This window comes from Prunus dulcis, chromosome 3 (genome assembly GCF_902201215.1).
Source record: "Prunus dulcis chromosome 3, ALMONDv2, whole genome shotgun sequence".
NCBI classification, from domain to species: Eukaryota; Viridiplantae; Streptophyta; class Magnoliopsida; order Rosales; family Rosaceae; genus Prunus; species Prunus dulcis.
The window spans coordinates 19,857,239-19,884,171 of NC_047652.1; the positions used below are offsets into that span (position 1 = coordinate 19,857,239).

At 37.6% G+C, this 26,933-nt stretch overlaps 3 protein-coding genes across 3 annotated transcripts in view; 2 read left to right on the forward strand and 1 right to left on the reverse strand.

Moving 5' to 3' along the window:
- Positions 1–4,345, forward strand: part of LOC117623376 — a 10,537-nt gene extending 6,192 nt beyond the window's left edge. Inside the window, exon 2 of the mRNA XM_034354327.1 lies at positions 3,842–4,345. Coding sequence (XP_034210218.1) covers positions 3,842–4,135 — 294 coding nt within the window. The 3' untranslated portion in view covers positions 4,136–4,345. The remainder of the gene's footprint in view (positions 1–3,841) is intronic.
- Positions 4,346–7,632: 3,287 nt separating this feature from the next.
- LOC117622719 (transketolase, chloroplastic-like) lies at positions 7,633–8,959 on the forward strand. Its single transcript, XM_034353483.1, has one exon. It carries the CDS (start codon positions 7,749–7,751, stop codon positions 8,268–8,270), a length of 522 nt encoding a protein of 173 aa, XP_034209374.1. The 5' UTR covers positions 7,633–7,748; the 3' UTR covers positions 8,271–8,959.
- Positions 8,960–16,521: 7,562 nt separating this feature from the next.
- On the reverse strand, positions 16,522–26,840 carry LOC117622109 (vacuolar sorting protein 18). The gene is made up of 23 exons (XM_034352658.1): positions 26,415–26,840; positions 25,737–25,949; positions 25,492–25,631; positions 25,294–25,389; positions 24,606–24,673; positions 24,329–24,430; positions 24,018–24,162; positions 23,634–23,777; positions 23,416–23,535; positions 23,194–23,250; positions 22,255–22,314; positions 22,049–22,156; positions 21,612–21,754; positions 21,287–21,365; positions 21,096–21,158; positions 20,857–20,987; positions 20,211–20,316; positions 19,582–19,770; positions 18,946–19,173; positions 18,385–18,540; positions 17,835–17,996; positions 17,163–17,279; positions 16,522–16,913 (listed from the first exon to the last, which is right to left on the reverse strand). Exons 1-23 carry the CDS (start codon positions 26,575–26,577, stop codon positions 16,740–16,742), a joined length of 2,964 nt encoding a protein of 987 aa, XP_034208549.1. The 5' UTR covers positions 26,578–26,840; the 3' UTR covers positions 16,522–16,739.
- Between the last annotated feature and the right edge of the window lie 93 nt (positions 26,841–26,933).

Below are 26,933 nucleotides of genomic sequence, written 5' to 3' on the forward strand. Positions count from 1 at the left end.
TAACAGCTTGTGAAATATCAGGCCTCGTACACACCATAGCATACATCAAACTACCAACAGCACTTGCATATGGAATTTGAGCCATGTAATGACTCTCTTCACCAGTTTTAGGAGACATAGAAGCACTAAGTTTGAAATGAGGGGCAAGAGGTGTACTAACCGGTTTTGAATTTTCATTCATCCCGAAACGCTGTAGTACCTTCTTCAAATACTGCTTTTGACACAGACTAATCTTGCCCTTTGCTCTATCTCTTTCAATTTCCATACCCAATATCTTCCGAGCTTCTCCTAAGTCCTTCATCTCAAATTCATTACTCAGTTGAGTCTTCAACCTTTCAATCTCCACTTTGCTTTTACATGCTATAAGCATATCATCAACATATAAAAGCAAATAGATGAAGGTTCCATCTTGTAGCTTGCGAAAGTATACACAATGGTCATAATGACTTCTTGTGTACTTCTGCCCGATCATAAACCGATCAAATCGCTTATACCATTGTCTTTGAGACTGCTTCAAGCCGTACAATGATTTTTGCAATTTGCAAACCCAATTTTCTTTTCCAGCAACCTTAAAACCTTCTGGCTGAGACATATAAATTTCTTCCTCCAAATCACCATGTAAGAATGCAGTCTTGACATCAAGTTGAGCCAACTCAAGGTCAAACCGTGCAACCAAAGCCAACAAAATACGAATAGAGGAATGTTTTACTACAGGAGAAAATACCTCATTGTAGTCAATGCCTTCCTTCTGAGCATATCCTTTAGCTACTAATCTGGCTTTGAATCTCACATTGTCCTTTCCCAAAGATTCCATCTTCTTGGCATAAACCCATTTGCAACCAATTGCTTTCTTCCCCTTTGGTAACTGAACCAGCTCCCAAGTCTCATTTTTTTGAAGAGACTTCATCTCCTCATCCATAGATTTCTTCCACTCCACGCTCTCTGAACTTCTGACAGCTTCTTTGTAGGCGGATGGAATATCATCTTCAATAACGGGAAGTGCATATGCCACAATATCAATAAATCGAACAGGCTTTCGAATCTCCCTTCTCGATCTTCTGATTGCAATAGAATCTTGTTGCTGTGGAGGCTCTTGGGTAGGTGCCTCCTCTTCATCATCCTCGTCCTCTTCATCAGAATCAACTGTAGGACTAGTGTCTGTAATATCAGACCTTACTGGAACAACTGGAGTTTTCAGTAACTCCACCCGCTTTGAACTACTCATGGTCTTAGTTGCTTCAATTTCACCTTCATGCTTGTTCTGATTTACCATAGCAGCCTCATCAAAAGTCACATCTCTGCTTACAATAATTTTCTTCTCATCTGGACACCAAAGTCGGTATCCCTTCACGCCAGTGCTAAATCCCATAAATAGAGCCTTCTTTGCTCTTGGATCTAACTTGCTTTCCCCGACATGATAGTAAGCAGGACAACCAAATATGTGTAAATACTTGTAATCAGTACAAGGTTTACCAGACCATACCTCCATGGGCGTTTTGCCCTCATTCGCAGCAGCAGGCAACCGATTAATGAGATGGCTTGCATAAGTAATCCCCTCAGCCCAAAACGCCTTGCCTAAACCAGCATTAGACAACATACACCGAACTTTCTCAAGCAAAGTACGGTTCATGCGCTCCGCCCCCCCATTCTGTTGCGGTGTCTCCCTAACCGTGAAGTGCCTCACAATACCCTCATCTTGACAAACTTTCAAGAAAGGATCAGACTTATATTCACCACCATTGTCTAATCTGAGAGTCTTGATCTTCCGACCGCTTTGCATTTCAATCATCTTTTTCCACTTCAGGAATATCTTCAAGACTTCATCTTTACGCTTCATGGTGTACACCCATATTCTTCTAGAGAAGTCATCAACAAAGGAGACAAAATAATGGCTACCTCCCCAAGATGCATTCTTGGAAGGTCCCCAAACATCAGTGTGAACATAATCTAGAATGCCTTTAGTGTGGTGAATAGCAGTGCCAAATTTCACTCTAGTTTGCTTACCCAGCACACAGTGTTCACAGAATTCCAATTTGCATGCCTTTGCACCTTTCAATAAGCCTTGCTTCACAATCCTTGCAACGCTTTTTCACCAGCATGCCCAAGACGCATATGCCATAACCTTGTGGTGTCTGTGCTATCTGCGTCAGCAGCTTCGGTGACAGCTGCTCCACCAATAACTGTACTACCCTGCAAGAAATACAAGTTATTTCGTCTTGTACCTTTCATCACCACCAGTGCCCCATGCACAGCTTTAAGAACTCCACCCTCCATGGTGATCTTGAGACCCTTGGATTCCAAAGCGCCTAATGAGATGAGATTCTTCTTCATATCCGGAACATACCGAACATCACTCAATTCTCTGACTGTTCCATCATGCATCTTTAAACAGATTTTGCCTATCCCTTGTGTTTTGCAGGCATTATTGTTGCCCATCAAAACAACTCCACCATCCAGCTCCTCGAAGCTAGAAAACCATTCCCGAATAGGACACATATGATAGGTGCAACCTGAATCCAAAATCCACTCAGTTGAGTGACCATCAGCAGATGAACTAGCCAAAGCAAACTCGAAATCTTCATCTCCAGATTTTGCAACATTTGCTTCAGAACCCGCTTTCTCCTTCTCCTTGTTCTTCAATTTGGGGCAGTCTTTCTTCCAATGACCCTTTTGGCGACAAAAGGCACATTCATCTTTAGCAGGAAACTTCCCTCGTGACTTTGAACGAGATTTTCCCCGCTTCCCAGATTTTCTTTCCTCTGTTCGACCCCTTGCAACGAGTGCCTCGGTTTGTGAATTTTGAGTCTTCTGTTCCTTTTTACGACACTCATGATTCACCAATGCCGCAGACACCTCATCCAGTTTCACCTCGGATTTTCCATACAACAAAGTAGTTGTCAAATGATCATAATCATCAGGCAATGAATTTAACAAACATAGTGCCTTATCCTCGTCAGGAATTATCACATCAAGGTTTGCTAAATCAGCAAGTATTTTATTATAATCATTGAGGTGTTCATGCATAGAAATACCTGAACGATATTGAAATCGGAAGAGTCGTTTCTTCAAGAAGAGCCGATTTTCTGCGCTCTTGGTCATATACTTCTCTTCCAATTTCATCCATAACTTCTTAGCAGAAATTTCCTTCATATACGGGTATTTCAACTCCTTATCAAGGAACGATCGAATAGTGGCACAAGCAGTGGAGCACTTGTTGTGCGGAAGCGTCAACCAACTGCGAGTGAAAAATAAATAATAACAGGCAGGAGAAAAATTGAACAAAATAATCAACAAGAACAACACCAAGATTTATACTGGTTCGGCAATTGCCTACATCCAGTTTGGAGACGACGGAGTATTCCACTATAATCAATGAGATATACAATAGTGTTTACCACTCAATTTCCAAAGACCCAAATACACCCAACCTCACACACACAAAAGGAAGAGAAAACAATGATACAAAGCAAAGAACAACTAGAGAGAATTTGTTTCTCTCTTTGGCAAAATGCATTTCTTGCTTTTTTTCTCTTCTACTTAACACTTGGTTGGATGCTTCAAATGAAACCATTTGCTTCCAATTTATAGCCAAAGGAAGTGGCTTCTCAAAGAAGCCAAAGGTTAGGCAAAGTCAACAATAGCCTACCACCATTTGTGAAAGCCAATTAATGCATTCACATTGCAACTTCAACAACCCAACGGCAAAAGCAAAACACACAAGTCAAAAAGTAAAAGTAAGCCATCAATGCTAGCCATTAATTTGTCTCCAATTTGTCTGCTAGCCGAAAGCACCGAAAGCAGTTTTGCTTTTGACTATTTTTGAGCCAATCATCAACAATTGGGTCAGGATGCCCTAGAGAGGAGCAGCGGGTTAGTAAGACAAAGGGGGCTGAAAAGAGTTGTGTGGTGTTTAATGGGGTTTTATGTGTTTGCCACTTGGGGGTTGGGAATTTTGTGGATGAAGTCGGAGGGGACAGCTAGTTTACTGCGGAGTTGGGCATTGGGCCTCCTTGCTTCATTCTTGCTTCTGTGGTACACGGTGGCAGTCACTGTGTTGTATTGCATAGCTTGTGAGGGTGAAGAAGAGGCTGATGGCGATGTGAAGTTGCCAATTGAAGATGATGATGAGGGTTAGGGTTTAGAGTTTAGCACTGTAGACCAAAGTTCCTAACTTTCTATGGTTAGACCACCGAAAAGGGTAAAAAAGAAAAAACTTAATATGATAGCTTAGTAGTTATGTGATCAATGTAATAGGTTTTGACAAAAGAAAAAGGATAAATGTAGTGGGTTGTATCTGAAAAAATTAACCAGCTCCATTTAAATGGCATTCTGTTCTTTCTATGAATCCAGGCTCATTTTACTGTAAGAATGTGCATTTTTGTGAGGTCCGTTCAGAACCTCACTAACTGCAATGAGAGATCTAATAGAAGCCATCTATCATTAAAACAATCGACTGCACAAGGAAAAAAGTTAAAGAGTAAACTTGCATTTCAGACGTCCCCCGAAATCCAATCCAATGGAGCTGCATCTCAGTTAAAACCAAAAATTTTAACATTCCTATACAGCGCAGCGCATGTCTAAAAATATAATATCTTAACAGTATAGTCGGACAGCTATAAATAGAAAAAGAATATTTTAAAGTATAGATTCTTTTTCTTTTTTTTGAAAAATCGTATATCCGGGCTGCCATACTTATTTTTGACACGTGGCTTCTAATATTTGGAGGGTCATCTTTTTTTAAATAAATAAATAAAAATAATACTGCCGCACGGCCACACTCAATTTTTTAATTTTTCTTAAAAACCAGTATAGCCGAGCGGCTATACTATTTTACACGTGACCTCCTAGGCACCTTTTAAATAGTATAGCCGTGCGGCTATATGACTTTTTTTTTAAAAATACTTTTTGACACATGGCTTCTAATCTACGGAGGGTCCTTTTTAAAAAAACAATAAAAATAAAAATAGTACAAATGCACGGCTATACTCAGATTTTTAATTTTAATTTTTTAAACGTATAGTCGTGCGGCTTTACCATTTTACAGGTGCTCTTAGGCCCCTAGTCACGCAGCCAAGCCTGTTAGCCCAAAGTTTTTTAATTCTTTTTTTAAAAACGAGTATCGCCGCACGGCTATACTATTTTACACGTAGGCTCCTAGGAAACTTTTAAATTTAATGTATTTAAATAGTATAGCCATTCGGCTATACCTATTTTTGACACATGGCGTCTAATCTCTGGATGGTCCTCTTTAAAAAATAATAATAATTAGTACAGCAGAACAGCTATACTTAGTTTTTTAATTTTTTTTATAAATGCTATACTATTTTACACATGGGCTCCTAGGCATTTTTAAATATAATGTATTTAAATAGTGTAGCCGTTTTTAGACACATAGCACCTAATCCATGGAGTGTCCTTTTTAAAAAATAAATAAATAAAAATAATAGAGCCGCGCGGGTATACTAAGTTTATTATTTTTATTTTTAAAAAGTATAGCTGGCTACACTCTTTTACACGTAGGCTTTTAGGCGCCTTGGCTCGCACTCAAGCCTGTTTGTTAGCCCAAAGTTTTTGTTTAATTTAATTATTACTAATGGAAGCCAAATCCAAAACCAAGCTTCTTAGCCCAACTCTCCAACATTAACCACACTTTTTAAACCATCATTGTGCTTTGTTTATAAATACCTTTATAGGAATGTGGATTTTCGATGTGGGATGTTCAATGTGGATTTTCTAATTTTTTTTCACACTTCTTCATAGCGTTACCAGCCCCATCCCTGAATTTCTTTTCTACCTGATTTGTGGAAAAATGCTTTTCCTTTTCCACCATTGCTTTTTCAATAGCTTTAATTCTTCTTTGTAAATCCTGCAAGTCCGAAACACCATCTGATACTGTGGCCAAATGAGAGCTTTTAGCTTGCAGAAAGTCATCCCGGATACAAATGATATCCAAAGTCGCATGCACCATTGAACTATTGAAATCAAACACAACATGCAATAAGCTGAACGATTCATGTCCAGCACAACGTAGATAGAAACCAGCTTACTTTCCATAAAATTTGCCAGAATTGAAGTACCATTTTTTTGTTATTATAAACATATAGGGTCTGCAACAACTGTCAAACAAGAAAATGAGGATGTGAAAACAGACAGATATTCAATGGAGAAGCATTTTATTAACCAAAAATTATTACTTCTTATTCACTATGAGTGGGATGACTAATGACTAGACAAATACACATTGGAGGAATAAAAAATGGATCCTAAAAACTGCACTGTTAAAATGACCCAGACGATTATAATAAGGATTTGATTTCGTATAGTAATATAAAATGAAAAATTCGGCATGATTATGTCGGAAGCAATTGCGAGCCTAACCTTCTTTGAAAGGAGGATGTGAAAAAAGAAAAGTTGTGCAAGTGGCAGGGTTGCAATCATAGCCAAAAGGGTGTACATTGCCTGCAAAGTTTAAGATTAGAATTCATTAGTTACAGAATATAAGCACAAATCAGATAAATCATGAATTCTAATCTTACATTCTATAACTAATGAAAAATTCATTAGTGTTGTAAATAATCAAGTGTGGAGCCCACATGTTGGAAGGGGGCCCACATGTTGGAAGAAAGTTTTTCCTATTAAATGTTAGAAAGACAGACGGAAATAATGAATCGATTACAGAGGTTTTTCCTCTGTTTCCTCCATCTCTTTTCTCTCATCAATTTCTCTCCAGTTTTATAACACGTTATCAGCACGATTGTCTTCAAAAATACCTGCTGAGTTCTTCTAATCAACACCAGAACAGACCACCTTGCAAAACTCAAGCAGAGGCTTGGTGGGATTTTCTTTTATTTTCCTAGATAACCCACTTCACAAATTCAAGAACCAGACCATCATCGTCATCTCTCTCTCCTCTACCGTCTTATATTTTTGTGAGGGTTTTTGTGATTTACAGTACCTCTCAACAACACACTTGACTTGGGTTTTGGCAGAATCGGAGTGTGTCTTCAGAAAAACCTTTGTTTTCTTTTTGTTGCTTTTCAAAGCTAGCCTTTTGTGGAGAGAGAGTTCAATGTTCTGCTTCATTCCATGGCTCTTACAACAAGTTCAGAGTCTCATTCAACCTCTACAAAGCCAACCCCAACTCCTCCACCTTGCCATGGGTCGGGTTTTCAGGCGGAGCTTGGATAGTCCAATGGCCTACCCAGGTGGAGCCGTGCAAACGGGACCTGCTGTGCCTGCAAGGAAACCCGATATCATAGACTGCCATGGCAGCAGGACCTTCCCATCTCCTTCATGTTTCTTCCCCAAGAGAACGTCAAAGTTGGAGCAGCCCCTGACCAGAACCCAAGGATACCTTCCTCCCGGATGATCATACGAGCACAGGAGCAGGTAACCCAAGTGGGGGCTTTGAGGTGCTGGAACATTGGCCCAGTATTTGCTGGTCGGGTTCAGGTTGGCTATCTTCTGGCCCGCCCATTCCAAGCCAGGAGTTGAACCTTGTGGCTTGAGCGAAGGCTCTCGGTCACTGGGTTGCTAGAGAGGAGGGCACTGTGCAAGGCTGGCTTCACAGGAGCTTGCATCTCAACCTCAGTTGACAGAGAAACGAGGCATGGCTGGAACGTTTCGAAGATGCTTGCTCTGTTGTACAACAGCAATGGTCACGTTAATTGCTATGGTGGATTTTGAGTGCCCATCCTCCAAACCCAACTACAAGGACTGGGATTCTAAAGCTGCTGCCAAAGGGTTCAATGGGTCATATTTTGTACGATGAGATCATGAGGTACAACCCCAAGAACCCGTACTGGTTCAACCGTGACTGGTTCGTGTTGTCTGCTGGACACGGGTGTATGTTGCAATACGCTTGGCTTCACCTTGTTGGATATGACAGTGTCAAGGAAGAAGACTTGAAAGGCTTCCGTCAATGGGGAAGCAAGACCCCTGGACATCCTGAGAACTTTGAGACACCTGGTGTTGAAGTCATGACTGGTCCTTTGGGGCAAGGCATTGCAAATGCTGTTGGTTTGGCCCTTGCTGAGAAGCACTTGGCTGCACGTTACAACAAGTCGGACATGTCTGTAAGGACTGATCTCAACTCCAACAGGCTGTATCATCTTTGGCTCCACAGAATCCCCAGAAATTGGTTTGGTACCCTGCTCAGTCCTACACATCTGTTCAACTACTTCCAGTCGACTTGTTTTCTCACTGTCGCCAAGGCTTTTGCAAAGTCAGATGATTGTGGGGAGTTGCTCAGACCAACAGAGTCTCGTTAACTCATTGCAGGCCAGAGGTTTTGTCACCATGCGTTTGTGGCTTTTGTCAGCATTTTTGAGATCTGGGATTGTGGTAGCTCACTCTACGACTCGGTAGAGCTCGACTCGTTCAAGCGCCAAATCGACTCGGCCATATCATGCAGAACCATGTCAACGAGGACCATGCAGCAGAGGATGTCCTGGAGGTCGGAGACGGAGTCGGCCTTGACAGCGCCGCAAAGATCGTGGAGCTGCTTGCGGCGTCGCTCGTACTCCTGGTGGATCCTCCGGCGATGTTTCCGGTAGCCGTCGCCGCCGACCCACGGCCACTTCATCCTCCACTTCATTCTGCAAAAGCCGAAGTTCATTTGGTTCCTGTGGCATTATAGGCCGAATGCTAGCAATTATTGCATTCTGGTTCAATTATCGCAATTATTGCCTTGATTTGGGAGACAAGGCTATCACTTCAGCAAATTGAAAAGCAAGTTGATCCTAGTGGAAAGCAAAGTAAAGAAAACAAAGGATTATTGCCAGGCACGTGAACACCCACTGAAATAAAGGGATAAGTACCCTGCCTCACTCTATCTCCTTTAATTAATTACATTATTAAATTACCTACAGAATTTAATACTCATGACCAGATTGCAGGTGGAAAACATTTGATTTGAGAGACAATCATGATGCCTTCCACAAACGACAATAATATTATCTATTATACTATTTGATTGTGGTGTTGATATGAACCCACAAATAATTGCTTTTTACTGTTATTTAACTGTATGGAGCAGAATTAGTGCCCATACAAGCATATTTACTTTATCGTAAATTTATTGTTATTTAACTGTATGGAGCAGAATTAGTGCCCATACAAGCACATTTACTTTATCGTAAATTTATTGTTATTTAACTGTATGGAGCAGAATTAGTGCCCATACAAGCACATTTACTTTATCATAAATTTACTTTAAAGGGTGGTGCGGGTTTATCGTCCACGCCTTTACTGTCATTTAAATGTATGGAGCAGAATTAGTGCCCATACAAGCACGTTTACTTTACCGCACATTTAAAGTATGGTGCGGGATTAACGTCCATACAGCAATTTAATTTATGAATTTACTTTACCGCACATTTAAAGTATGGTGCGGGATTAACGTCCATACAAGTAATTTATTTAACAGTAAATTTATTTTATGGATTAATTGTGCTGTATGATGAGTTTTTACAGTATACAGATCAGGACCAGAAGTTCCTTGATCCTCATCATACATTTACATCAGGACTTGAAGATCCTTGATGATGATATTGATATGAGAGCTGGCAGTCTCTCCGGTACTATATTTATAAACATGTGATCGGACTTAAGGGTCCTTGATCCCTGACATGTGAATAAGGACCTGGGGTTCCTTAATGATGTAACAGTACCGTATTGGTTAAAAGTGCCGTACACATGAATAATAACTGTACTGGCAAATGTAATGCACATATGAATAGATATGTATTCATGATTGATGAATAGTACTATTCACATGAATAGTGACGTATGCATAAATATTAACCATTTTGGGAAAACCGTCACTATATACAAAATGGAACCTGCAGTTCCTTAAACTCATGGATGAGCAATTAAATGAGATGCCAGAAGTTCCTCAAATTATGGATAACTATGTAAGGGTTTAAAGTCCCGAAATATATACCTAAAATTGTAAGAATGTCTATACCATGAGAATATGTGATTTTGGCCTGAAGTTCAAAATCTAGCAGTGTTGAGAACCTAAAGTTCCAACAATCAAAAGGACAGCCCTTGAGGTATTATTGCAAATTGTGGTACATCACATATTTCTTTGGCATAAGAGAATGATGAATTTAATAAAGTTCGATTTTGTTATAATCGACACCTCAAGGAAGAAATATATTTTGTGAATCCGGTTGTTAAGAATACACCGTGAAATGGATAATATCAGGATAAAAATCAAATGATGAATTGAGGCTCCCCACATATTTTGTTACATCTGGGCCGGAAGCCCATGGATCCAAATATATGAGAGATCCTAAAACTTGGAAGTTGTGGGTATATATTAGTTAATGTTCTTCACTGCTATATTGAGATATTATCGTGACTTTTACTCAATTCATATTTCATGTCCATTTGAAAATGGCGAATAAATTATGAGTTTGGGTTTAACCCAGACCAAAAGATCTGGACTCACATGCATGGAAATATGAGGGATTCGATGTGGTTATTTGAACCTATAAGGCACAAGGTTCCAAACCGTCATTTTGAAAAGACGTAAAAACCACAGATGCAAGTTTAAGAACATGTGCAATTATTATAACAGCAAATGAACATACAACAGATAGATTTTTCCACCTACAATGAAGGTGCAGGCCCTGTAAAATCTATAAAATTACATTATGTTCTGGAAGCCTCTGAAGGAAGTTGAGTTGAAACTCAGTTGCTCAATTAAGTTTTGCGAAGGCAATATCTATAGACGAACATGTGGCAACTTTTCAGGATTCCAATATCTTCTCGAATCCCCACATTATCTTTTTCTTTCGCAAGAGTCCAAAACTTCACGTGGCCTCTGATAATGCCTGTCGGCACTTTCGGCGCTTTCAAGTATTATTTTCAAAGCCGATCTTGCTTTACGGATTTCACGGAGCTACTTTTTCAAAAGTATCCCGAGAATCTCGCAATTTTTCCTATGGTTAATTTGAAATTCACCGGTTCTATCTATTCATTGTATTTGTGTATAAATGTGTTACTAACGAAATTTTCTTTGCAGAAGACATCCAGTTTTCCCATACAAAATGATGCTATATCTACTTGTTTTTCTTATCATTAAGCACTTAATATGCCTGAGAAGCAAGACTATCTCTGATCATCCATTCAGGAAGCAAGACTATCCCTGATCATGTTTCTGCAAGATCAGGGAATTGTGAAGGCGGCCTTGTGCTCTAATCTCCTGAGGTCCTTCTAGACTAGGAGAATTGAGAGCTTGTTTTCTGCTCCCACCGGCTTCCTTCCTTGATTGATGAGCTGCTTGTCTGCTCCCACCAGCTTCCTTCCCTGATTGCTTACCTTACCTTGCAATCAATATCACAATATTTGTATCTTTTCTTTCTTTTATAACTCTCTGTTCATAAGGGAGAAGAATTGTGATTTTTGCTTTTGCAGGATATAACTAGATCATCAAGCACTACATTTACTGGGCCGATACGAGCTTGAATGATACTTGAGAAAAGTTTCTCCCACCTAAGGATGTAAGCAATACTTGTGTTATTTTATGCTTATATACTTATTTGATATTTTATCTTGAAAGGTAACCAAATGGGGAGATAAGTCCGTTCCAAAAGAATGGCTTGTATGTATCCATGAATTATTAATGCAAATTTTACAAATTGCAAGTTGGATACATTGATAATACACTGCACAAATTAAAGTCCCATAAGAACAGAATATGGGTATAGCAGTGATCAATATGATGCACGCCTGTTGCGTAGCAAATGATGTGGATTGAAGTCCCGAAAGGACAATCCTTTGACATGTCAATATTGATATTGTGCACGCCTAATGCGTTGCAAATTGTATGGGTTAAAGTCCCAGAAATTAATTGACATGTATATATATTAATCTGTGGCATGCCTGCAGCATGACAGATATATGGTTCTAAATGTTCCAACTCCCTAAATGGAGATTATCCACGCCCTACTATAACATAACGCTCCATTGGAGGTTATAATCCACATTCTCACATAATAAAAGCCCCCTGCAGTGGCTTGGGTACCCAAAAGCAAAGAAATGCTTATAATTGATGCATGCGCATGCACATGAGAATGGTGGGATCATGAATTGATGAATGACAAATTTTGATTTTGAAGTAGCTACTCAAATCATCAATGGGCTGTGTTGATTGGAACCACGTTCAATTATTAAATGTCGACAATATCATTGGCCAAAATGAAATGAGGCAATTCCATTATAGATGAGAATGAACGTGAAAGAACAAACCCACAGTACGAACCCCAAAATTGTTAATACTGAAAGTTATACTTGGGTGTTCGGAATAAAAGGGAATATACCTACTTTGTATGACACAATGTTTCTGGCAGAAACAAGGAATGTTGGGTTTTCTCCATATTTTCAAAATTTAATTGTGCCCCCCTTTATTGCACATTTACGGAAACCAACATGTTATCCTTAAGGGTTATTAAATGCATAAAGCATATCACCTGAAGTGATTCCCTAAAGATGTATAAATAGCTGGGTTAAAGCTATATAATGTGTCATAAAGCTTAATCCCTTTAAACCAAATCCTTGAAAGGATTGAAATTGCATAAAGCAAGTCCCTGAATGACATGTGCCTGAAGCACAAAATCCGTACTCAATACTAATATGCATAAATTGCCTCAGTGAGTACATTAATATGTTTGCAAACACATTAAAGTTTCTCAAGAGTTCCAGAAATATTTGTCTCGACTGACAGATCGAGCATTATGCCAACGAGATTATTGCTTATACTAAGAAAGTATTGAAGCATTTTTATGAGGATTATCCGTTGGACACTTTAAGGATTTTCCGGAAGTATATTGGACCGGACATCGTATTTGAGCTCAACTCCATCACCATCATTTTGGGATGATGTGAGATATGCGGACTCTGGAAATCTATATGGTCGTTTACTGGAACAAAGTTAGTCATGAAGTTTTCAGGGGGAGATATTCATCAGGGGGAACATGGTATTCATAAAGACTTTCATACACTGTACTCTTTTTCCTTCATCAGGTTTTTTATCCCACTGGGTTTTTCCTGGTAAGGTTTTAACGAGGCAGTGTCGCTCAAAGATTGACTCACAGAAGCAGTGTCAACTATGATATTCAGACAGATGATCAACAGTATGGCTTCAAGATATTCTGCCAAGCATCAGGGGGAGCGTGCCATCAATAAAGACCTTTCCACACTGTACTCTTTTTCCTTCGTCCAGGTTTTTATCCCACTGGGTTTTTCCTGGCAAGGTTTTAACGAGGCAGTGTCGCACGCATGTCAATATACACAGAATTTTATGTTACGCATGGTTATGTACTCTTTTTTCCTTCGACCAGTTTTTGTCCCACTGGGTTTTTACTGGCAAGGTTTTTAACGAGACATATTCCGTATCAGTTGTGGTCTCCAAGGGGGAGTGTTGTAAATAATCAAGTGTGGAGCCCACATGTTGGAAGGGGGCCCACATGTTGGAAGAAAGTTTTTCCTATTAAATGTTAGAAAGACAGACGGAAATAATGAATCGATTACAGAGGTTTTTCCTCTGTTTCCTCCATCTCTTTTCTCTCATCAATTTCTCTCCAGTTTTATAACAATTAGTTATAAAACTGTCGGTAATTCTTTTTTTCCAATACAGTTGTTAAGCCACTACAAATCAAAATGGAAATGGCATTAGAGGAATTACAAAGGGACAAGACAATAATAAACAACAAATTAAGAACATGTATACCCTGCAGTGATGATCAAACCGGTCAACACATTTGTCACAAATTCTGCAGTGCTTGCTGTACTTGAAAACCTACATACGAGCAATTATTTGAATAATATCAACTTTGTACGCAATCAAAGAAAAATATACGCAATAATTTCAACAATGGCTATCGAATGGATGCACGCCATTTGAGTTTGAGAAGATGCCAAGGTTATTTTTCATTCAAGCTTTCCTTATTTTAAAGAACACAAAATTGGAAAGAAATACTTGGTCAATCATGAAACACAACCAATTTCATTTTTCAGTACGATATCTCCTAAATGAAAACCAACTTCAATCAATGCCATTGAACTGACACCCCGAATGAGTCCTTTCCAGTTTCCCATGCTTGTTATAGAATAGATTACAGAACACAACTGAACAAATTTACCCGGAAAACATTAATCTTAGTAGGTGTTCGCATCTCAACTTCACACAAGCTGCAATAGAACATACCTTCTTCACTCATTTGTTGCACAGAAGATTCCTTACTCAAACTAGAGAAATTGCAGATTTAAGCACACGGAGAGCAAGCCAACAAGATGCAAGACGAAGTTTCAGGTGCATTCTTCTTTCCACTATCACTGGTGCACATTTTTGAAGTCGCATATTATCCCAGAACATCCTTATCCAGAGGTTTGCCTCCAACTGTTACAGCATTAGCATCTTGCATTGATGATGTTGATTCCCCACATAGTTTAGAATCTTTTGTTCTAGTATGCTTTTCATTGGCTGGAATCTTGAGATATTTCTTTGACCTAAAAACTCCTGGATCTGCAGGATCAGCAGCTGCACACCAAATATATAGGCTGAAGACACATGTAATCTGAAAAGAAGAGAGATGTTACTTCTTATTGAGAACAGGAGATACGTAATATTATTTACTATATTGGATGCAATCATGACAAGTGCAAATACATTTCGGTAAATGGCACATCAAACACACTATTTGGATGTTCCCTTCGCTTAACTCTTTTGTCATGGATTAGAACAGACGTTAATTCAATTCTAATGCCAGCAGCCTTAGTACCATCTTTAGTTTTCGTTGAGCTAAGTGTCCTTTGTTCTACATACTTCTTTAATCAAAATTCACCAGCAATGTAAAAATAAATGTGGTCTGGATTCTCGAGGCCAAGAAAATGGAGAGCAGTAAGAAAGGTGGATTGACGCCTCAAACTTCAGTTTAACTATTCATATCATCAACACAACTGGTTTGTTTTTTAAAGAAATGGCTGCGCAGACTAAAGACATTATCTGGATGAGCTTATATTTTCATCTGTAGAGGGGTTTGCAACAGTTGCAGCAATTACTTCAAACCGTCAAACGATCTCATATCAATTATCAAGAGAATTCAAGGATGTAACAAGAAACTAAAATTATGCGCTTTTGCTCACACAACACAAGTTGTGTTTTTTAGCACATAAGTTTTGGAATTCATGCAACTGAAGTCAGGAGTCCCTACAAGATACATATACAGGCTAAAAGACAAGCAAGCAAGCAACCCATTTCCCTTATCTGCTAAAGTGACGAGCTCAGGACATTTTTGAAGGAATCCAAGGATAAGAGCCAAAATAAACAGAACATTCCGGAAAGAGCAAATACTCAGATAGGAGAATATACAGAAAATATGAAGAGTAATTGTTCTTTTTATCCGTGATCATGATCTAAAGAGTAATTGCTCTTTTTATCCGTGGGTGTGGTAAATTTTCACGTGAGATCTCTTTCACGACATAATTTGATGATCGAGTCCCTGAGACAATTTAAGCAAAATTATTCCCATACAAAACATGTTGTTCACAAAAATTGCTTAAACACATATATAAATATGCTTTGGGATACCAAAGCAAACACTAGATGGACATTGAACAGGCCGGCTTGTAACTAGGCACAACATCTCTACCTATAAATATGGCTCTGCACTGTCCTCAAATCTCATCCCCTAAACACTAAACAGAGTTCTTACGAAAAAATTACAAGTAATTACATATACTTAAAGCAATAATGGCTGTGATTAATCTAAAAACAAACTTACCATGTCCCTTAATTTGGTTCTTGTGCTTTGCCTTTTCCTCATCATCTCCTTTGCTGAGGGCAAACAACTAGGCAGTAAGTTTTACAACATTAGAGTTTTAATTATCTAGTTATAGCTGATAATCAATCTTTGGTCTTCTTCAATATTTCCTTTTGTGTTTGAATTTTCTTTTGAATTTTTAATGGTGCAGTTGGGTTTCATGTGAAAGCCACTCCAAGATGCCAAAAAGTTTATGGGGTAGAAGCTGGTGATACTTGCAATGGGATCACGCAGAAGTTCAAACTGAATGCTGAGTTCTTTGCAATCAATCCTAACATCAATTGCAACAGCATCTTTGTGGGTCAATGGCTTTGTATTGTTGGGACAGCAAAATAAGCTTGCAGCAGCCTCAAGGAGAGAATTCGAGTTCGAGCCAAGATAATAAATGCATGAATAAAGAAAGAGCAAACCAAAAAAGAGAAGCATTAGTGTTCTTTCCAGTTTCCAGTTTGTTTTGTTTTTACATTTTTCTTATAGTTGTTTTTTTACCAACGTTGGTAAAAAGGACTTTGTTGTTGAATCTTGATTTATGTTATGTTATTTTGAGTACGGAATATTATAATTTACTACACTGCAGTGCTCTCAAATCTTCTTTTTGGTTTCTTGGTGTAAATTTAGACGGAAATTATTCTAATATGGAAAATATAATTAATTAAAAAAAGAAAATGCTACACCTACGCAAGTTTTTTACCAATTATTTCGTTTATTTGGCAAAAAAAACCATTTTTGTAATTACATATAATGGCAGTGGCACCAAATAAATGCTACAAGAAACAAGGGCATCGTTAATAACCTTAACGACGCCCATTAAATATAAATGATGCCAAAACTTCACAATAGGCAAAGGACACATCTCCGTAGGAACACAACTCACATGCACACCCCAGACGCAGACGCAGAGAAATATGATCATAAACTTAAAGACAGGCTCCTCTGGTTTCCAAGATTACGTGAATTTATCTCCCATGAATTATTCTGCTGTTGCTCCTCTGGCAGGATGAAAGGCAGAGAGATCTCACGGATCATTAGGTCCCCACAAAATGGGCATTCGCTGGCGACGGCATCGTCCAACTGTGATCGGAGCTGCATCATTTTTAACATAAAGTACTTGGATTAGTTTACTATATAGAATTTAAGGTACATGTAAGTCATCACCAAATACCTGTAATTTAACTTCGAAATCTGTTCAATTTTAGGATGGTAGATAAACTAAAATCTTATTGAAACTGGCTAATATAGACTCATTTACCATCCATGAAAGAGAAAATAGATCAAAATAAGATAGAATGTAAAGGGAAAGAAGATAGAGCCAAATAAGATCAAAATGCAGACCTTATCTACGGGCGCCATGCTTGTTATGGTTTCCTCAGTTAGGCTACCATTTGTATCCTTCCTAGCTTCCCCGTCAAGTAGAGTAAGCTGCTTCTGCAGATCCAGTATATACTCTGCCTGCAATACGATTCAAAAAAGAGACAAGACGTAGAAAGATCCTGTCACTGGAATTGTCTATCTTTCATACTATAAATTACATAAATAACAAAATTCAAATATTAAGCTGTACAAATATGTAGGCTTATGGATTATGCATTCTGTCCTGCAATCTCTGAACCAGTCAAGACTACTGCGACAACATGTATTTAAAGGTTTCTATGCCTATCATCTCCATTATCCCAAGGGTCATTTATATTGAATCCTGTTTATGATACAAAAGTCTTCTAGAATAATGATTATTCATTTCACTGTTATCAGCCATGAAACATCTTAACATTCTATTCAATCTTTTTAATAAATTTTGGTAGTAACACTGTTAGTGCCTTTTCAAACTATCAGGTGATCGTTTAAATCTAAAAGATGGGATTAGTACGACAAATACTGAACAATCTTTTGACATGGCAACTGAGACACAAACCAGAAGAATGATACCTCAGTTACTGCTTTCCACTTGATGCAACCAATGAGAATAGAAAACAAAGAAATAATACAGAAGACAAAACTTTAACTTACTTGAGATTCATTTGTACTACGTGTGACATGGGCAATCAGGCATTCCGCATGGAAGGCATGTCCACATGGAAAGACATAAAATGGGGCCATTTGGCCAACTGATGTATAGCCCCTAGCCAACTGATACTCCCTACGCACAGTTAAAATCTTACGCTGACAAACCTGATAGAAGAAGAAGAATACTATCTCAGATTATTTTTTGGCCTAAAATATCTTAGATATTGAGAAAAAGAAAACAAGTATGAGCCAACCCAACTTAAAGAGATTGCATTATGACCCAATACCATGCAGTCACTCAACTCTTTAATGGATGAAAGAAGAAGAAAAAACTTGTTTCCTAGCTCACACCAGAAGAACTGTGCATGTGCATGTGTGTGTGTTTCCATATTTCTTTTCTTTGTTGGAGTGGTGGGTGGGGTGAGTTCAGTATTCATAGATAAGCCAAGAGGCATGCACAAAAATCTCTATGGGAGCGTGATTGCAAAATAAGCTGTATCTTAATCAAAAAATCAATCAGATTAAGAAACTATAACATCAGCACGAGCATTACCCCACATTCTTCATCACGATCAATCACAGCATATCTCTGAGCCAGTGCACTAATGTCGTTTCTAATGTTATCTGCACCATGTGTCGCATCATTCATCTCCTGCTTCAGTAGTTCGATTTGATTGTTGTAATCCTCTAATGATGAGCAAATTGCCTCCTACATAGATATAGATGCAATTCAAAATACAACGGGAGCAAAAATTTATAGTTCCAACATCATCATACAAGTAAATATTCTGAAAGCCACTTTATAATAGACATCTTATATACTGGGAGGATCAAACAACTACAATATTAATCAGTAGAGTCTTTGACCCCAAAAAAAGGTAGTCTCCTCCTCACAAAAACATGTTTTCTCATGCATGCAAATAAATTCACAATTTAACTCTTAAATAAAGACACAGAAAATCATATAAAGAAAGTAGAAATTATATAAAGTGGCCAACAACAAAGGCAGTAAAACACTTTTGGAATAAAAGAAGAAGAAAAACTTGTAACCCGACAAAGACTTGAATCATAATAAGCCCTAGCATGACAATGCAGAAGGTTACGACAATCCTACCTTGAAGTCATCAATCAGGGCAAAATCTGGAAAGAATGGTAATATATCCTCTATCTTTAAAAGGCCATCAGTTTCTTTAAGAAATGCTATTGCCTTTCGTATGTTCTCCCTTTTAGCTCCCCTTTCCTGTTCTATAACATGCTTCGCAACCATGAGCCAAAGCTTCTTTCTCAAGTCCTCATCGTCTTCAACCTTGTCAGCTTCAGCCATAGCAAGCTCAGGATCAACCTAAGTCGCCAAAAGGACAACTTATGAAACAATAGGATAAAAGCCATTTCAACATACTGGAGCAAAACAATAACAATTAGATTTGGCTAGGTTCCACTGAAGAAGAGAATATTAGCCTGGGGTGATTGTTTCTATTCCTCTGAGTTGGAGAAACAAGATAACTAGAATTCATAACCACATCAACAAACAGATAACCTCGATCTTAATTATCCCACAAGAAGCATATGTTCTAAACAAAGATAGATCTGATACATAAATAAATCAAAAAAGGGCATTGGTATACAAATAACGAGAATATGATGTACTATGATTGAAGCAATGATCTTTATCCTTCTGCTACAAGTAAAACGATATATAGATTGGGGCAACAATATTTGAATCACAAAACCATTAGCCTCAAATTATAACCTGTAGGGCAAGAGCAACTGCTTCTTCATGCATGGACATCATACTGTATATATGAACACAGGCACGCATTCGCTTTTCCTTGAGGCAAAGGCGTAAAGCATACTTGGGATCATAGAAGAACTCTGGGCCATTTTCCCGTCCTTTCCCAAACTTGAATTGTAGGAAACGCAAAAGTGCACTGTCATCTTCCTGTAAATTATTATGAAAGCAATGAAATACACTCATACATATAGTGGAGAGGGATGAAAAATATATAAACCCAAAGAAATTCTACATATATAATTGCATCTAAAATAAAACCGAGGGAAAAACAAGAGATATGGCTATAATTCACTTTTAAAAACTCAACCAAATTTGAATTAGTTTTTCCAAAAATTACGAATTACAAAGTTTATAAGTGACAAATAAATCAATTTTTTCCCTTTATCTGGATTCAGATTTTAAAGTTGAATTGGCTTTTCCTTTTGAACTTACTTAGGAAAAAAGAGGCATCAGGTTTTCATGTAGGAATATATTATCTATCCACATACAGACAATTATATATACATAATTATGTATGTATCTATCAAAACCACTAAACCATGATCATATTTAAAATCATTTGAAAATTGTTAATCAAGAAATCCAACCTGCTTGGCATATAGCGATAATAGCAAGTTGTGAACTCCAGGATCCTCATTATGCAAACGATGAACACAGTATTCCAAATATTTGATGACTTCGTGTGTTTCATTTCTGAATTGGATATACAAAGCAATAAATAACAAAAGAAAGAAAAGTAAAACCATATGCGTCATCAACCAACAATCAGGAATAGAAATCCCAAGTTTTATGGAAACTGTTAATTACTAATTCAGTATCAACTAGAAGTTTGTGCCTGACAGAAAGGGATGTTGCTTCAGTGACCAAAGGATAAAATACACAATGGGAGCCAAAATTTGTAGCTGCTTAAAAGAATTGTGCATGTCATATGAGAGGAGGGGTACAGGGATAAAAACAAGGTATTGCAATACATAATCCCAACTACTCAAGATGAACATACATAGGGTATAGTGGATATATGCAATTATTAGGGGTATACCAGAAATTTCAAGTTTTATGTCTAAAACCAACAAAGAAAAGTGTAGTGGATTTATGCAATTATTTACTTATTTTAAAAAAAAAAAATTACGAGTTTTTATGTGCTTCAAGGGAAAATAATTGGTATCCAAAGAGAATTAGCCAGATCTTTATATCATAATTGAATTTCTAGTCAAGGATATTCATGAGATATACCTTGCATGTGGTTCACTTGAATAACGCATCATTGCAGGAATGAATTTCCTTGGGTTGAGGTTGTTTGTTGCCATCCATGACTCTACAGCTTCATATGCATCTAGCATGATGAGGTCCGGGGCAAACTTGTACTGCAAGTGAAGAATTGCATAATTCAATAAAATAAAAGGCATGTATAACAATATTAATACATAAAAACTTGAGAACATGTGGAACCTGTTAGGGAACATGACCTATACCTGAAGATCTATTGGGACAGAAGGTTTTTGAAGCACCTCCAATGCTTTCTTTGCCTCCCCTTGCTAATATGCATTCAGCCAAAGTAAATCATTCATGACTAGAAGGACATTTTTTTAAAAATAGAAGTACTAAGAGGTGATAATAACAATCTGAAACCCAAAAAAAAAAAAAAAGGTAAGCACGAAAGCACCTGAATATAATGGTGAACTACAATTTCATGCAGTTCCTTCAGACTAGCGAAAAACACCAACTCTTCAACTCGACCATAACTGCAAGATGTAGCCAGAGGATCCTTTGTTATAGTGATCTTTCAACTGGAATAAAATCTAAAGAGAAAGACCCATAAAGATAAGTTGGCCCAAGTCCCTTATGGTACATACTTGTTTCACAATAATCTCATTGTAGATGATATGAATAAACAACATGATATAGAATATGAGATTCCAAAGCCATACAATTATTTGAAAAGAATGGTCAGAAGGTAAACAATTCAGAGCCGATTCTGTAACAATTACCTTTCTAAAAGTCTCATGGTAGTTGCCTCATCCAATACATCCTTGCAGTCACTAAGAAATGCACGAAATTCTTTCATGATCGAGTGATACTCTGAATTACGATTATCTAATGCAGTGTCATCTTCCAATAGTAGCCGATTTATCTAAAATAGAAAACAACATATAAATACCTGCTTCGTAAATTTTGAGGGAAAGTTTCAACATCTTCATAATTCTATTTAAATTGTACATAGATGATGAAGTGGGAGAATTCAAAAGAAAGATGGTCTCAAAGTTCATCTAATGTAGGATGCATCATCTTTAATCCATCTCCATCTTGCCTTTGGATGTGTTAAAAAGACAAGTATGTGGCTTTTACAAAGTTATCTAACATAAGACAGGAAAGAAAAGGAAAGGTAGTTCTTTATCCAAGAGCTAAGCAAAGAAAGAAGCAACACCTTATCCAAGTACAATTCAGTTGCCCATGTTGAAATCATTGTTATTTGGCATTTGTCATCCTTCGCAAGGCTATCAAGTTTTCGCAGTAGAAAGGTCCTCAAAGCATCCTGCAAACATGCAAAGTGAAATAAAAAAGCCCATAAATGTATGAGTTCAATACCAAATCAAAACACACACTAGATGCGAAGAATAATTTTGCAAGTACCTGTTCATTTACAGTGATGAACTTCAGAGTGATCTCCTCGAATGATAATATATAATTAATCTGCAAGACAATCCTATTATTTAACAAATGAGCTGTAACCAGTTCAAATAGTTCCTAAGTTGGAATAAGAGGGACCTTGAGAACCAGAGATCATGAAAAGATAGAGTGTATATAGACAGGGAAAGTTTATGAAGTATCTTGTTGTCAGCCATAAAATATAAATAAAACAACATATTAACAGAGCAGTGGCAGGGGGAGGATTCATTGTGCTTTTTACAGTGAGGTTATATGTTTAACACAAGTCCAAATTGAAGAACCATATTTAAATCTCAGTTAAACAAATTAAATGATGTATGCAGGAGAATAACATGGGGGCATCATATTACACTAGCAAGACAGGGGTGTGTTGGTTCATTTGTACAGAGTTGCTATGCTTGCAGAAGGGACAACATGTTTTCATTTTACTAATGGTTACTAGTGTTCTTATTCATAAAAAAGATCTTGGCTAATTCTCAGAATCCGTCATATATGAGATCTGAATAATCAGAGTGTGGTACAATGGAAAGGGACACACATTGAATGTTACTGATGGTTAATAATATAGCTGTTCATTGAAGATACGAATTGGCAATTTCTTAGGTATTGCCTTAGAATATGAGAAACATCGAGACAATACAAATATGTGGTACTTTACATCTTTCTTCTTCTTTTTTTTGTCGAAACAGCTTTCATAGTTAAACAGAAAATAGTAAGGTCAATGAGTGAAGCATAAGTGGAATTTCCTACATGTCATCAGGGTGACTGCACAATTATAAGACAATTAGATTAGAAAGAAAGAAAAAAAGAGATCAAGAAACAACAAACGTCCTGCTGCATCTATAGGCATTATTGTAATAAACTTATTGAAAAAAAGAGAGATCAAGGAAATAGAGAATTCACCTTTGCATAGAAAGATGCTGCTCTAAGATAATCCTTGGAGGCAAATGCAGCTTCAGCCTGCAAATCGAATTACTTTGTTATTGACTACCCAGGTAAATACAAGATTCAGAAAATAAATACATAACACTGTGAGGCGGTGATTTATTTATTTATTAAGTTCTATAACTTGTGAGAATAAATTACGATCATTGGCAATAAGTGTAACCATCAGTTAGATACCACCTGCACCAAATATACTTGGTCCCGCTGAAGTGGGTCACGACAATTTGCCAGAGCAGCAGCATACTCTTTCATGTCCAGGTAGACTTTCCACATGTCTCGGCCTTCATCATTAACAGACACCTACATTATGTTCTCAAATCCAGCAGTACGGAAAATTTTACTGTCTGATGCAAACTTAATTAAATCCAGAAAATATTTAGTCATCAAAAGAAGCAAACCTGAAATACAGAGTTTTGATCATATGCATAGAACAACCCAGCAGTGGCATCACTGCACAATCCAATGACACCCCTTGAAACTGACTCAGGTGTTTGATCAAACTGAAGTTCCTCAATAATTTGCTCACTTATTCTGTTTACAACCTTCAAAACATTTACACTCATAAAACAAGTCTGGAAGCTAAAGGGAGGGGACAAGTGCAGTATTTAGGCTGTTTTATGTGAACACTAAAAACCACCTTCTAGGGCACAGCATATAGGTTTTTTCATTTAACCTAACGTTTAGCACCAGCAGTAGTTCAAAACATGATACCCAGTACGAGCACAGAGATAACAGTACTGACCACAAGAAAAAAGTCATTCAGAGAATTAATATATGCATACCTTAACCTTATTCCCGATAAGAAGCAAGAAATGAAATTCTGAAACTGTCATAGAACTGGGTTTCACCAATTCAGCACCCTCACTCAAACTTGAATAGTTCAAAAGAGCCTTGTTCTCCACAAAATTTTCATCTCCATTAGGAGAACTGCCCAAAAGATTTCCAAAAATCCATACTATGAGAAGGTTTTCATGTGGACTATCATTAGATATGTCAAGGAAAGCAAGCCAACCAAAAAACTACGCAGTAGCCAGAATGATCAGAATTTAGACAGACGGTACCATTAGACAAGGAAGAAAAGAATGTCATGTACCTATGTTGTGCCCCAAAATTTAAACCACCGTGATAGATACCAGCACCAGAAAGCCATGCAAAATGTACTGCTCTCCTTTGCTTGATATAGAAATGCAGTTCGCTGAAAAATGGCAATAAGAACGACAGGAAACAGTACATCACAAATTTTTGCAAATCATAAAGTGATATTATTTTCTTTTTTTTTTTAATGGACAATAATTCAAAGAAAAAAAATTGTAAGAAATTTTGTATCTCATCTTGCAAATAACATTATTAGTGTCAACACAAACACTTGCCTGTTAGGTATTTCACCAGGAAGTTCCATGAAATGCACCACATGATCTAAGTAACTAGCAAAAACAGTCTAGAAATGCAGAACAAGTAAGAATCAGGAAAAACAGGGGACTGTAAGACAAACAAATATGTTGTCACTGGAAATGATTAACACCATATAACAGGAGAAAAAGCAATGTAAATTTCACATGACCATCTGTTCTAGGCATAAGAATACAACAGGATAATAGACCTGTGAAACAGTGAAACCCTTAGATCACCCGTGTACTAACTTTCCTTAGTATAAAATCAACAGCATGCAACTCTACGTCGCCATCTCCAAACAACATTTGGCGAGCTACTACATATATATATATGTCCTTACTTTAATACAATTGTTATTATTATTATTTTTTTTATTTTTTTATTTTTTTATTTTTATTTTTTTTTGAAATAAAAATCTTACATCTTTTATGCTGGTTTTTGTTGCAAATAGTTGAACCCAGAACTATGGTACAACCTCCAACCAGTGCATGATTGTCGCCATCTAATGTAAATCGTAGCTCACTCCCACTAAAGTAGAAATTTTTGGAACCGTGCACATATGTTTTTGAAAATTGAAACTATGAACATAATTGACAATTTCACTATGCCGATGTTACCCAATTTCAATAAATCCAACACAAGAATAGGTGTTAGAGCCAAACTTACTTCCAGCAATCCAATACCAGTAAAAGAATAGAGTCGTGTAGGAGTTACAGCCATTATATAGTATCTAGTTCCATTGAGAATGGTCCCAGTTTCCATCTGCACACAAAGAATGAGATAAAGATGATGATGCATAGAGTTACAAATTGGTGCAACTCTGTCAGAATTAATTTCCCATAAGAAAAGGTGAACAAAGATTACCTGCAAACTCATAAAAGCCTCTGGAAGTTCTAATAGTTCAAAAAGAAACTTCACATATTTCTCCTTCTTATCCTTCTCATCCACAGCCATTTCATGAAGTTGGCCATTGTCTGTACCGAGAATGACTTCCTTTGTCGAAGCTGTTATTGAAAAAAAATCCCAAGCAATTGCTCAAATGACTTAATATGTACAATACATCCATCCAAAAGGAATGGAGAAAAATAGGCAATGGACTGATAAATTACCTTCTGTTATCTGTTGTCTGTTCCAGGCGACGGCATTTACAACAAGACCCTTGAGCTTGGTTAAAATACGAGGCTTGGTCCATTTTGCATGAGTATAGAATGTATCAGCACCCCCACTACCAACAACAGTGGCAATACAGTGGCTCCCTCCAGGATCAACAAAAACTCTATGGATGGATTGCTCCCCAGGACGACCCGCCGAGAGATCAATATCTATAGCTCAAAAGAATAGGTAACCATGAAGCAATGCTTGATCTTACATAGAATAGAATGCAAAATTAATCAAGTCAACCCAATCAAAGAAGGGGCTTTATTGAGTTTTAAATACCCACCTAGCTCGACTGCTTGACACAAAGAATTCAGTAACTAAAGCGAAACATTTTCCTCCGTGCAATCTTAGAATCAGTATAAATATCGAACTAAACTGTTCCTAAGCATTCATATCTAGTTGGAAAACAAAGCTCAAAGCTCAAAAGTCAAAATTCAGCTCGGAAAAGCTTTATCTCATCACATTGGCATAAGCTCATATTCGAAATCCTGACATTGGCAGCTACTCAAAGATTTTCAGCCAAAAAAAAAAACACTAATTGAAATTGAATTTCCATTTTCTCATCACGTGGTGTGTGTAAATCTTCAAGGAATTGAATGCCAGAAAAATGATAGACAAGAATAACGCACCATATGAATCGCCGAGGCCAAAATCGTGTCGAATGATCCAACCTTTACTGGTTCCCAACAAAATGACGTCGTTTCCGGCAGCCATACAGGTGATAACTCCGCGCCCCTTGGCGGCATATCTTTCTAGAAGATCCACCGTGAACACCTGCCTCCCTGAATCCATCTTCGAATTCAATTCCAGGAACTTAATTCGAAATTCTGTCCAGCATCCAAATACCCCCCAACCCACTTGAAGAAGCCGAAAGTTCCCAAGAGTTCGAGTTCCAGAGCAACAGAGCCTCTGCCCAGACCGGTCTAGTGTCCACCTGGATCCGCTGCCTCACTGGATTGGTGCCTCCTTATTCTAGGCTTTTAATCCTGGCCGTCGAAGACAATCTCATGCTTCACACTCTGCCACGTCTGCAATATTCAGTTGATTTTTTTTTTTTTTTTTTTTTTGGTTCTACTAATTGATTTATTTTTCTTTTTCATTCTAAAAACTCTTCTATGATTTCTAATCCACATTTGTCATATAATAGA